At 46.1% G+C, this 11,801-nt stretch overlaps 1 protein-coding gene across 1 annotated transcript; it reads left to right on the forward strand.

The window, feature by feature from the left end:
• The first annotated feature begins 6,160 nt into the window (after window positions 1-6,160).
• LOC102284295 (PWWP domain-containing DNA repair factor 4) lies at window positions 6,161-8,035 on the forward strand. Its single transcript, XM_005909610.2, has one exon. It carries the CDS (start codon window positions 6,161-6,163, stop codon window positions 8,033-8,035), a length of 1,875 nt encoding a protein of 624 aa, XP_005909672.2.
• The last annotated feature ends 3,766 nt before the right edge of the window (window positions 8,036-11,801 follow it).

The raw sequence follows: 11,801 nt of genomic DNA on the forward strand, positions 1-11,801 counted from the left end.
GTAATTAAAGCTACTAAGAATAAAGGAAAAAAATGTCAGTATATAGTAGGGAAGTAGGATATATGTTTTGAGTAAAAAAAGGAGTTTTATACATGGTCAGGCTGAGATTAGATTAAACTTTTGCAAATGGATCTCACTAATATCTGTGGATAATTTGCAAAAAAACATGGAGAACTGCTATGTACTGCTACGTTATCACATTAAATTGGAAAAACTCAGAATTAAACTCTTTACATATAATACACAAACATAATTATGCTAAAATATTCATAGAAAAATGACAAGAGGGAAATTCTCCAGATTTTAATGCTAACTCTCTTTGAATGGTGAATGATTTTGCTTTCCTCTTTCAAATTTTCTGCATGTATAAGATTTATAATAGAAAAAGCAAGCATTGGGCCAGGGACTAATAGCATGGGATGTTTGGAATTGCAGACTTGATGCCAGATGCTGTTTTTTTGTTTTTGTTTCTGTTTTTGTTTTGCTTTAAAAGGGCAGTCATTCTTATGGCTGAAACAATTTTCCCAAAGAGATCAGCTTCAGCATTATAGCTCAGTAGTGTCCTCCTGACATACAGTTTTGACATGTGCCTCCTTGTCAGAAAATAGTTGCCTATGATCTGCCAATTAAGGATTTCTCCTTTGTTGCCAGAATAAGCACTGCTTCAGAAACTTATACTTCTGGAAAGTTTCTGTGCAGCCAGCACTAGAGAAAAATGCTGTTGCTTAAAGGAGATTTAATCTCCCAGGATGAGATAATACCAACATGTATTTTCAGAGGAGGTTCCTTTGACCCTATAGTCATGAGCATTTCAGGTTTCCTCCAAAACTTTCAACCACTAAGCAAAGATCCACATCAGGAGGAGCAACTTGGAGGAATCTGGGCTCAATTACTTTACAAGATTGCTAGTGAAGATGTAGGTGATGGCAGTATTAACTAATCTCACTGCATTTATCCTTCAGTCATCCATTTATTAAGTATTTATTGAGTGCCAGATCTTTTTTTTTTTCTTTATACCCACTTTTTTCCTTTTTTTATATAATTTTATTTTATTTTTAAACTTTACATAATTGTATTAGTTTTGCCAAACATCAAAATGAATCCGCCACAGGTATACATGTGTTCCCCATCCTGAACCCTCCTCCCTCCTCCCTCCCCATACCATCCCTCTGGGTCGTCCCAGTGCACTAGCCCCAAGCATCCAGTATCGTGCATCGAACCTGGACTGGCATCTCGTTTCATACATGATATTTTACATGTTTCAATGCCATTCTCCCAAATCTTCCCACCCTCTCCCTCTCCCATAGAGTCCATAAGATCTTGTGCCATAATTTATGTAACCTTTAGATTATATTTGCATTGTCTTACAGTGACCAATGACCTTGTTTGACCAAGTGTTTTGAGACTTTTTGACAAATTTCCCAAATGTCAAAATTTAATTAAATTTCTTTTGACGTCCAGCTGACTTTAAGGTTCTTTAGGGAGCTCTTAAGGCATCTGGAGGAATATTGAATTAGTTTCATTTGATATGTTGAACTACGTGGGAAGTATTTTCAAAGCCTTCCAAGATTATACTGTATGGGTGAAAGTGAAAGTGAAGTCACTCAGTCGTGTCCAACTCTTCGCGACCCCATGGACTGCAGCCTACCAGGCTCCTCTGCCCATGGGATTTTCCAGGCAAGAGTACTGGAGTGGGTTGTCATTGCCTTCTCCGACTGTATGGGTAAAGTTTACTATATGTCCCGGTATAATCTATCAGCCATAGTTCTGATTCTACCACAGCAACTTGATTCAGCTTCTTTGTCAACACATTGTGATCAGATCTTCAACCTTGCCTTTTAAGTTTTTAATAGACAGTTAAGCTGTGCTTTGCAAAACTGCTTAATCTTCATGCAAATTCATAGGAAGGTCTTTTAAACAAACATAGGTCAGATATATCGCTGAATTTGGTTAAGAAATTTTTATCAAACTGGTGGGAGAAGCAAATTTTCCCTCTCACTGGCAGCCACAATGGACCTAAGGTTGTCTGCAGCAGAATCAGCAGAGTGACAAGACAATCTTACAGTGACACTCACCCTTGAAGGGAGAGGGGATTTTGACTGTGTTATATGCTAGTGCTTAAGAATGAACAGTGAAAGAGGAACTGTTAGCTGCTTAATTAAGTGAGTTAGGCTTTCGAAAAACCTGGTTTTCATAAAATACAATGAAAGCCTAAAACCAAGGATTGCTTACTTTGCCCCTTGAAATAACACAGCTCTATTGAGAACAATCCTTTGGGGGCATGAAGGTAAAATGAGAAAAAGTAAGCAACTCAGGGCAAGCGGTGATGCTTTTAGAGCAAAAAGAGGACGGCCCTCCATTACCAAATACCATTTTTCCAGGGTCTTTGTGACATGTGTTGTTCTTACCCCAGTTCTGGCTCCTTTTCACTTTGATGAGACTAACAGAAGGACTGGTTACTGAGTCAACTGGTGTATATGATTATAATGGTTAAGGTCTCTGTCTGGAATATTACTGATTTTGATCTATGTTCTCCAGATATTCAGAAGCCATGCCCCTCAAGTTACTCATGACCTAAAATAATTTGGTATATTATACTTTTGCAAGTCTGGCTACCAGACAACACGTCTCCCCAGACTGGTTTTCAGGCTTATTCTCCTGAATTCAGGTCCAGGCTGGTTTTCAGGCTCATTCTCCTAAATCTTTTATACAAAATTTTTCTTATATAAAACTCGAATTGAGGACTTGGAACTTGGGAGTATTTACAACTTGATATCAATTCCCCAGTCAAGGTAGGACTATGCCCCACTTCAACAGGAAACAGCTAGACAGGTTGTTGCCACATTCCCTGAAAGACTTGGGGAAGGATGAAATGGAATTGGAGGTTGAAACCCAGACACCCTAAACACAAATTCCTCTGCCAAGTTTAAACATACTCATGTGTTATCCTCAAGACTGAGGAGTATCAAAGAAAAGGGGAGAATTGTAACAGAACCCAGTGAGTTCAGCCCCTAGCACAGCAGCCGTTGCTCTCTCTGCATTATTACTCTGCACCCTGTTACCAGGCAATGGGTCCTTCTCAGCCATTGGTCAGTGTCACAGTGGGCGGAGCCCACTGGCAACCGACTGTCAATGAGTGATAGTTAGTGGCCCTGATCAGCCACTGGTCGGTGCCACAGTGGTCCTGCTCAGCCGTTGGACAATGCAGCAGTGGCCCCCGCTCACAAGCTACCAACTGTTAAGAAAGGATGCTTAGTGACGATTCAGACAACAGTGGAGTGGTGGTCAGTGAAGTGAAGAGTGAGGTAAGAGGCAGATCTGGGCCTTCTCCCTGAGGCCCTCCAGCTCACCTGGCCTTAGCTGGAATCTCAGAGAACAGGCTGGGGGCTCTGTGTCCTATATGGCTCCAGAGCCCTCACCAAGGCCCCCCACTAGCCTTTGAGGCAAGCAGTGAACCTCTCCCCTGTCCCTATCTCTTTGATCCTGTAGCAATGGCAGTCAGCCTGGGTTGCTGTCCGTGGGACCTGGTCTCTCCCCCTTGGGGAGTCCTGAGGAGACTGAGGGGCCACTTGGGTTGGGCACCTGGCTCCTTCAGTGATGACAGATGAGGAGGGTCTGGTGACCTGGCCCTGAGGGAGCTACCGGCTGAGCTCTGCCTCCTCTTAGCCAGGCCCAGGACCTTGGAGGGTGAAAGTTGCTCCTTGGGACATTGCTCTTTCATATCGGGACAGAGAATAACATTTGTTTGGTAGAGATTTATAGGAACACCTCATCTGACCATGAGCTGACCTCAAGAACAGAGGCTCTGACAAGAAGTTTGTAACAGCTAAGCATCTCCCTCCCTCCCTCAACTAGTGCTTTTAAGAGGGCTTTGATGAAAGCTTTCAGTAACATTGGGGTTTATAGGGCATGAGCCGCCCATCTCCTTGCATGGCCTTGTAATAAACCTTTCTCTGTTCCAAGCTCCAATGTTTGAGTATTGTTTGCCCTTGCTGTGGGTTGGGCACACGGACTTGGTGATGTTCAGTGACAATCTTCCCTTGCCTCCTTTGTCATACATGAATTGACCGTATGCACCGGGCTGTATTTCTCAGCTCTGACTTTTGTTCCACTGGTCTGTGTGTCTGTTTTCATGCCAGTACCATACCTGTTTGATGACCATAGCTTTGTAGAGTCATCTGAAATCAGGGAGCCTGATTCCTGAGGCTCCTTTCTGAAGGTTGCTTTAGCGATGCAACCCTTCTTTCTCAAGGTTGCTTTGGTGATTCAGGGTCTTTTGTGGCTGCTCCTACTAAAGCTATGTGTTCAGGGCAGATGAACTACTAAGGCTATCTGTTCAGGGCTCTGTCTTCTGTTCCACTGGTTTGTGTTTCCGTTTTCATGCCCGTACCATACTGGTTTGATGACTGTAGCTTTGTAGTGTCGTCTGAAATCGGGGAGCCTGATTCCTGAGGCTCCTTTCTCAAGGTTTCTTTGGCTATTCAACCCTTCCTAAGGTTGCTTTGGCAATTCGGGGTCTTTTGTGGCTGCTGCTACTAAGCCTATGTATTCAGGGCAGATGAAGGCTCTCATGGAGCTGGTCGTCCCCACTCCTCTGAGATAGGAGGGAGTGGCAGAAAGTCAGTAGCTTACCGTGGAAGTATTTCAAAATGCAACAGAAGGGAGAAATAAACGTGACTCCCACATTATAAGTGAGATTTAACTAACATTTCTGTTTCAGAGTGGCATGCATTCCAGACTTGGGGAAGGAAGCATGATGAACCAATCCCTGGTTCAGTGGCTTAATTTCCTATCTTCTTTTGCATTTTCTAGATCCACTTTGGAGGTACTTATATCCTGAGTCTGTACAGTTGATGCTGTTTGACCCCTGAGAGAACTCTGTGCACTTCAGAAGCACCGAGCAGGGCAAAGGGTCTGGCAGATGTGCAGTCTGAGTCTGAGAATCAACAGATCCAGTTCCAGAACCACACCTGCCAAGATCCGCATGCCAAGGGTAAGCTCTTCCCCTTTTCCTAAACATTTCATCTGGAATCAGTTCTCTATGCACCTCTGGATTCCAAGCTCATGCTATTTAACATAGCAATGTGCTGACACCCAATATATCTGTATGCTGGTGATCACCTCTGGCTCCCCTGGGTGCACAGGCAGTGGGGCACTGGCTCCGTAAGAAAGAAAAAGTGAAGCATTCTCCTGGGAAGGGCCCCAAGGAGTACACAAGGCACAGGATGTCCAGTGACACAAACAAGGTCCCAGTCATGATATCCCCGCCTCCCCACGTGATTGCCCTTTCATGCACAGTATTAACAAATAGGGCTTTCCTGGTAGCTCAGATGGCAAAGAATCTGTCTGCAGTGCAGAAGATCAGGGTTTTATCCCTAGGTCAGGAAGATCCCCTGAAGATGGGAATGGCAACCCACTCCAGTATTCTTGCCTGGAGAATTCCATGGACAGAAGAGTCTGGTGGGCTACAGTCTTTGGGGTCACAAGGAGTCGGACAGGACTGAGCGACTAACACACACACAGTAACAAATAAGGCAAGGTGTTGGGTTTGAGGAGCTTATAAAACTCCCCCGGTACCTTTGGTATTTTCTCCCCACGTATCTGCCATGTCTCTAATCCCTAGGCACATGGATAAATAGCCTTAAAACTTCCTTGCTTTATCTCTCATTAATGCTCTTTGGCCAAGCCTTCCACTTTCACAAAAGGTATATGCCCCTCCCCCCAACCCATCCTGACTCTTTTCTTCTTTTCCATATTCTAGTATTCTCCATTATAGGCCATTGAAAGCACAACCTCGGGCATCTTTCAAAGATTCGGGCAGAAAAGCACAGGCTGCACAAGCTATAAACGCTTTGTAGTCATAGGCGAAGATTGTGGGCAAGCACACTGTTTAAGGGAGACCTGCCGTAGCTGTGGGTATGACGGCCAGACCCCTCAGCCTCAGCTAACTAATCCTCAGTACCCAAGTTGAATCATGATGGACACCAGGTATGTCCTATGCGTTTGGAAAGGCCGCTTTTGGCCAGCCAAGGTCTTGTCCAGACCCAGCGTCTCACCACAACAGAAGAGAAAAAGGGCCCTTTCTCTGGAAGTTCAGATACTCTCAATAGATGAAAAAATCAGAGTGAAAAAAACAAAGATAAAGACCCTAAAGGAGTCCATGATTGAATCCATCTCCACCTCACTAGCGGCCCAGCCGGAGCCCAGCGCCCCAGAAGAAGAGGAAATGGCCTACATATGCGCTATTACAATGGCCTGGGACGTTCTGAATAAGAATGGAAATTTCACTCCAGCAAGAGTCGCGGGTGATCCAGAGTCCAAGATGCAGTCTCCAAGGAGGCTGCAAAAGCAACATTGTAGAAGGTGTCAGAAGCCCAAGCGGGGCCTACGAAGGAGTGTGAGGAAAAGCAAAAGCTCCAAATCACCCGTGGTACCTTCAGAGAGGGAGGATGGCCCATATGGGGACAAGCCACAGGTGTGCACACCCATCGCCCCGATCCCAACCGAAATGCAAACAGAGTCACCTCAGAGCTCCGGGGTGCACCCAAGCTTCCTGTCACTTTCAGAAGATGACCGTGAGAAAGAGGGCAAGGAAAAGCAGGACGCCTCAAAAGTTATGTCCTTGCCCTGTACAGTGAAGGAGGTGGGTGTAGATGTTAGAGGTGAACGTGTGCTTCCATCACTTACACCGGGTTTCATCTTCACTGTGCCCAAGGCTCCAGAAGAGGGGGTGCACAACACCTGCCCAAAGTCCCTGGCTGTGTCCCCTGAACGTGCTACCTCCTCGGTGAATGTTGACCCTGAAGAGGGCACCTGCAACTCAGGCTCGGAAGGTGCAGAGGCATCCTCCAATGCCTCTAACCTGGGCCTGCGTTATTCACTCTGCCTAGCAAACAGAAAAAGGAAGCTGCAGGCCCCAGGGTGTGAGGAAGAGCAGCAAGAATCTCAACCCTCAGCTGGCTCAAAGGCTATTAAGCCCACCAGTGCCATCAAGAAAGGCGGGGGCAAGGAAGTGGGACAGCTGACAAGCATGGCGTGCCCAGAGGAGCTGTGTCCCATTGAGAGAGGAATGCTGGTCTGGTTTAAGTTTCAGAATCACCCATTTTGGCCAGCCGTGGTCAAGAGTGTCAGCCCAACCGAGCAGACCGCAAGGGTGCTTTTGATTGAGGCCAACATGCACTGTGAGAAGAGCGGCATTCAAGTTCCTCTTCGAAGGTTGAAGCATCTGGATTATAATGGCAAAGAAAAGCTAGTGAAGAGAGCCAGCAAAGTATACGGGGCAAGTGTGAACTGGTGTTTCTCACTGATTTCCAGCTACAGAGAAGGGCTTGTTCGCGGGTCTTTTGTGGGCTCTTTCCTGGACTATTATGCTGCTGACATCAGTTACCCCATGAGGAAAGCCATCCAAGAAGGTGATCTGCAGATGGATTTCCCCAAGGTGAATTATTCCGACCTGGAAGATTCTGAGGAGGAGACCCCTGTGGCTGCAAAGAGGCACTGCAAGAGAATCCTCCCTGACCGGATGAGGGCTGCTTGGGACCGAGCCAATGAGAAGCTGGTAGACTTCATCGTGAACAGAAAGGGGGCCGACCCGCATCTTCTGGACATCGTCAAAGGCAGGAAAGAATCCAAGTGGCTTGAATCATTTCTGAATTCAGAGAGGTATGTGATCTGCGTTGAAACATACCTGGAGGATGACGATCAGCTAGATGCCGTGGTAAGACATTTACAAGAAATCTACAAACACATAGACAAGAAAGCGCTGGCTCTGACAAGAGATGACCCAGTGAGCTTCCTTCTGGAAGTTCTTCTGCCAGAAGCAATCATTTGTTCAATTGCTACAATGGATGGATTGGACTACAAGGAGGCAGAAGCAAAGTACCGGCAAGGGCCACCTGTGCGTTACCGGGAAAAAGAACTCTTTGATAAGAAAATCTTGAAGAAAATAAAAAAGAGATCAGCTGAGAGGTACAAGGCTAAACTCTCCCCCTGTGCCCAACAGGGCATCGGGCAGGCTTCTCAGCCACACCATTAGCAACAATCCCCGTCTGTATGAACTGCATGAGCCTCCCACTCCACATGGCATGTAAACACCTTCTGGAAATCCGAGGCCTCAGGAACACACTTGAATTCACTCTGGATCCATCTCTAGCACCTGCGAGTGGCATGGTCATCGTCAGTTTTTTCTTCCCCAAACCCTCACACCACTAATTTGTTAAATATTGTAAACAGCTGTATTTCCCTCTACTTGCCCAGATGTGTAGTTTTCCAGATATTTTTACGACATGGCTTTTGACTCTATGTCATATTTTAAAGGTGGACATGCATTCTTTTATTACATGAAAAAGCCCCTGTATTGGATACAAAGCAGCAATCGTGTTTAAGATCTAAGGCATGTTTCATACAGAAAAGCCACATGGGTTTGCCATTCCTCCTGTGGCACAACGGTATCCACAATTGATTGGATTCCTCCTTAAGATAAGCCCTGATTTTTCCCTGCCATGCTTATCCATTTGGAAAAAAATCCCTGAGAGATGAAACCAGTGACAGAGATGTTTCCTGTATACTACCACTACCTTCCAGTGGTTCTTGGAAAAGCAGCCTGAAATCCAAACAAAGTTAACGGGTGATCTGCATGTGGTCCATGTGAGGCTGAATGAAACTTTGCGTGCAGTCAGTGTTTTGTCAACCCCTGCAAAAATGTTCACCCTCGGCTTCCCTGAGATTCCATTTGTGGGAGGTGCTCTTCTTCAATGGCTGAATGGTTTCCCCACATAGACAGACTCTTGGCTGTCTTCCTATATGACAGTGACTGGATCCCCTACATGCCATCATCTGTCCCCTTGTGGAAGATGACTACAGCCATCATAGACTCAAGTTGACTTGTCTAGACCTGGAGTCCAGGCTGACTGCTTCGAGCCCATCCAGTTGGCATAGATTGTAGCAAAGCAGGCGCTTTGCCCTCATCGACCCATGTCCTCCCAAAAATTTCAGTCATTTGTCCCAAACCAAGCAAGCTTTTTCCTTTGACTTTTTCATCAACTAGCTCCGACAGGTTCCAGCAGTGTAAGTGCAGACGCGTAAGTCATTCCAGGCTGCCTGAGCAGTAGGTGGACCAGGAGGGTCTGGGAAATGGGTAACAGAAAAGTCTCCATTCAGCTAAACATGGCTGCTGTCAGAGTACAGTGAAAGGTAGTTTAACAGGTAAATTCTGAAGCTCATGGATAGTTATCCTATCTGGAAACAAGATTTCATTATTACTATTTTTTTTTTTTGGAGAGGAAGAAAAGTGTTAGAAAAGCTAGTTTATTTTGTAAAACCCAACAGGAAAATAAACATTAAAGATTTAACGTGAACCTGAGTGTGTTTTTGTTCTTAGAATCAACTGTCACTGCCCCAGGTTCAACTGAGTTCAGTTCAGTCGCTCAGTTGTATCCGACTCTTTGCAGCCCCATAGACTGCAGTTCGCCAGGCTTCCCTATCCATCACCAACTCCCGGAGCTTGCTCAAACTCATGTCCATCAAGTCAGTGATGCCATCCAACCATCCCGTACTCTGTTGTCCCCTTCTCCTCCTGCCTTCGATCTTTCCCAGCATCAGGGTCTTTTCCAATGAGTCAGGAAAAAACTTTAGCCCCAGGTTATGGGGATAAAATTGCATGCCCATGTGATTTTTTTTTTTTTTAATTTGCAAAGGGGAGCTGTTTTGATTCACAATAAAACCATTGTGTCTTTCACCTCAAACTTCCGCTTCATCACATTTCAGATTGTACACAGTTGGAATGTCTAAATAATACTCCTCCTCCTCTAGGAGGAGTTCAGCCTCCTCCTGGCCCACATCACCTGCATGTGCCCTTATCCGTTAGCAGCAATGAGTCTATTATCCAATGACTCTTTCACCTATGTTTCTCCTTAGCACACACAAATACATATTTACTTATTCTTTCTCAGCCCAGGTCATTCAATTCAGTGCTAAACCACACACAATCCACACCCGGGATCCTGCACACCTGGTTCCCAGTGGCTTGTGGTTATCTGCTACTGACCACATCACTTGTATGTGCTTAGTCACACAGTCGTGTCCTACTCTTTGCAATCCCATGGACTCAAGCCCACCAGACTCCTCTGTCCATGGGGATTCTCCAGGCAAGAATACTGGAGTCAGTTACCATGCCCTCCTCCAGGGGATCTTCCCAACCCAGGGATGGAACCCAGGTCTCCCAAATTGCACACGGATTCTTTACTGTCTGAGCCACCTGGGAATTTCTAAGTCCAAGGAATTTGAATATGATGAAACACTAAAATTGTGCTGTAAAATTATATTTGGAAGCTTGGAGTCTTCGTCAATTCCAAAGCTATGTGAGATTTCAAAAGCCATCTTTCAAGACCTTAACTTTGCACATGCCCCCTCCATGACCTTGGTATGGCAGGTTCGCTGGAGACTGCTGCCAGCATTGACCTGGCAGGGTTTCAAACATGTTCCTCAGTATCACTCTGCCACTGAGACTCAGATGCAGCTTTCATGGTCCCACCCTTGCGAGTCTGATTTGGGGATCTGGGCTGAAACACTGGCACCTGCATTTTCATATGCCACATGAAGATCTGGATGCTGGAGGTGCCGGCTGCCCTGCTTCATCTGAGATCAGCCCTGGGATCAGTGTGTAGACTCCAAGGTGCACGGAGTTCACTGAGCCTCCAACTTCCAGGGTCGCACAGCTCAGAGTCTCCAGACTAGCCTTTCTGACTGAGTGGTGACTGACAGCCCTTCCCATCATGCCCCCAAGCCTCCCAGCTCCTGGCCCCGCCCCCATGCACAAAATGAGGCGAGCCCAGGCACCCCGAGACTGAGGCAAGATCGAGATGGAGTGGAAGCAGAGCAGGGCTTTCCGTAGCTCTTCTGAGAAAACCGTAAGGCTTCTTCCCACAAGAATGCTGCAAGAGTGCTCCCTCTAGGAGGTGATGTTGGGCACACGTGGAAGGACAATCACAGCAGTGAGGGAAAAGAGCGAGAGAAGCGTGCCCACCAGGATGTGGGAGAGATTGTTTCCCCATAATCTCATGTCCTAGCTCTAGCCCAAGAGCACATCTCATGATCTCCATTCTACTGATGAGGAACCAAAAAGGGAAGGGAATGGTGTTTATTGGGGCAAAACGGGTAATCACCAAAACTAGTCAACTGAGCAAGAGAACTTGTTTGAGTGAGCCCAGTTCCATATTGAGGGCAGTCACATGGAGAAGGGTGGGCAAGAGAGGGTGTCCCTTTCCCTCTGCTGAGGGCTGCATGAGACCCCGCCTGAATGTTATACACACACTGTCCTATCCAAGCCTGCCTAAACACCTATCAGGGACATATCTTTACTGTGGCCACCTCAGAGTTGCAGGAAATGGGATTCCAAAAGGTGAAGAGTATTGCTGGGGTGACAAAGCTGATAAGTGGTGGGACTGGGCTTAGAATTCAGTCACATCAAACCCTGTACACTAAAACCAATGCTGGGCTGCTGTGTTTTTAGAAGTTTCTTCCCTGTCAGAACCACTTGGAGAGTTTGTTAGAGTTCAGAGTGCTGGGCTCCATTCCAGAAGTATTGAAGAGGAAAATTTAAAACCTACACCCAGCTAGAAATAACTAAATACTCCTTCTGCTTCTGTAACTCAGCTTGCTCCTTGCAAAGTCATGTAAGTTATGACTGTTTGGGAAAATGGAAACTTAAAACAATGCCAGGAGCTGCCTGCTTAACCACGTTTGTTTGTGTAAAGGTCAGGCACCCCCCTCCCCCACTGTGTCCTAACAGCTCTTCCCACTTG

This window comes from Bos mutus, unplaced genomic scaffold (assembly GCF_027580195.1).
Source record: "Bos mutus isolate GX-2022 unplaced genomic scaffold, NWIPB_WYAK_1.1 CTG1139, whole genome shotgun sequence".
Taxonomy (NCBI): domain Eukaryota; kingdom Metazoa; phylum Chordata; class Mammalia; order Artiodactyla; family Bovidae; genus Bos; species Bos mutus.

Coding starts and splice junctions, on each gene's coding strand:
- LOC102284295 (XM_005909610.2), top strand. CDS start 6,161: ATGATTGAATCCATCTCCACCTCACTAGCGGCCCAGCCGGAGCCCAGC.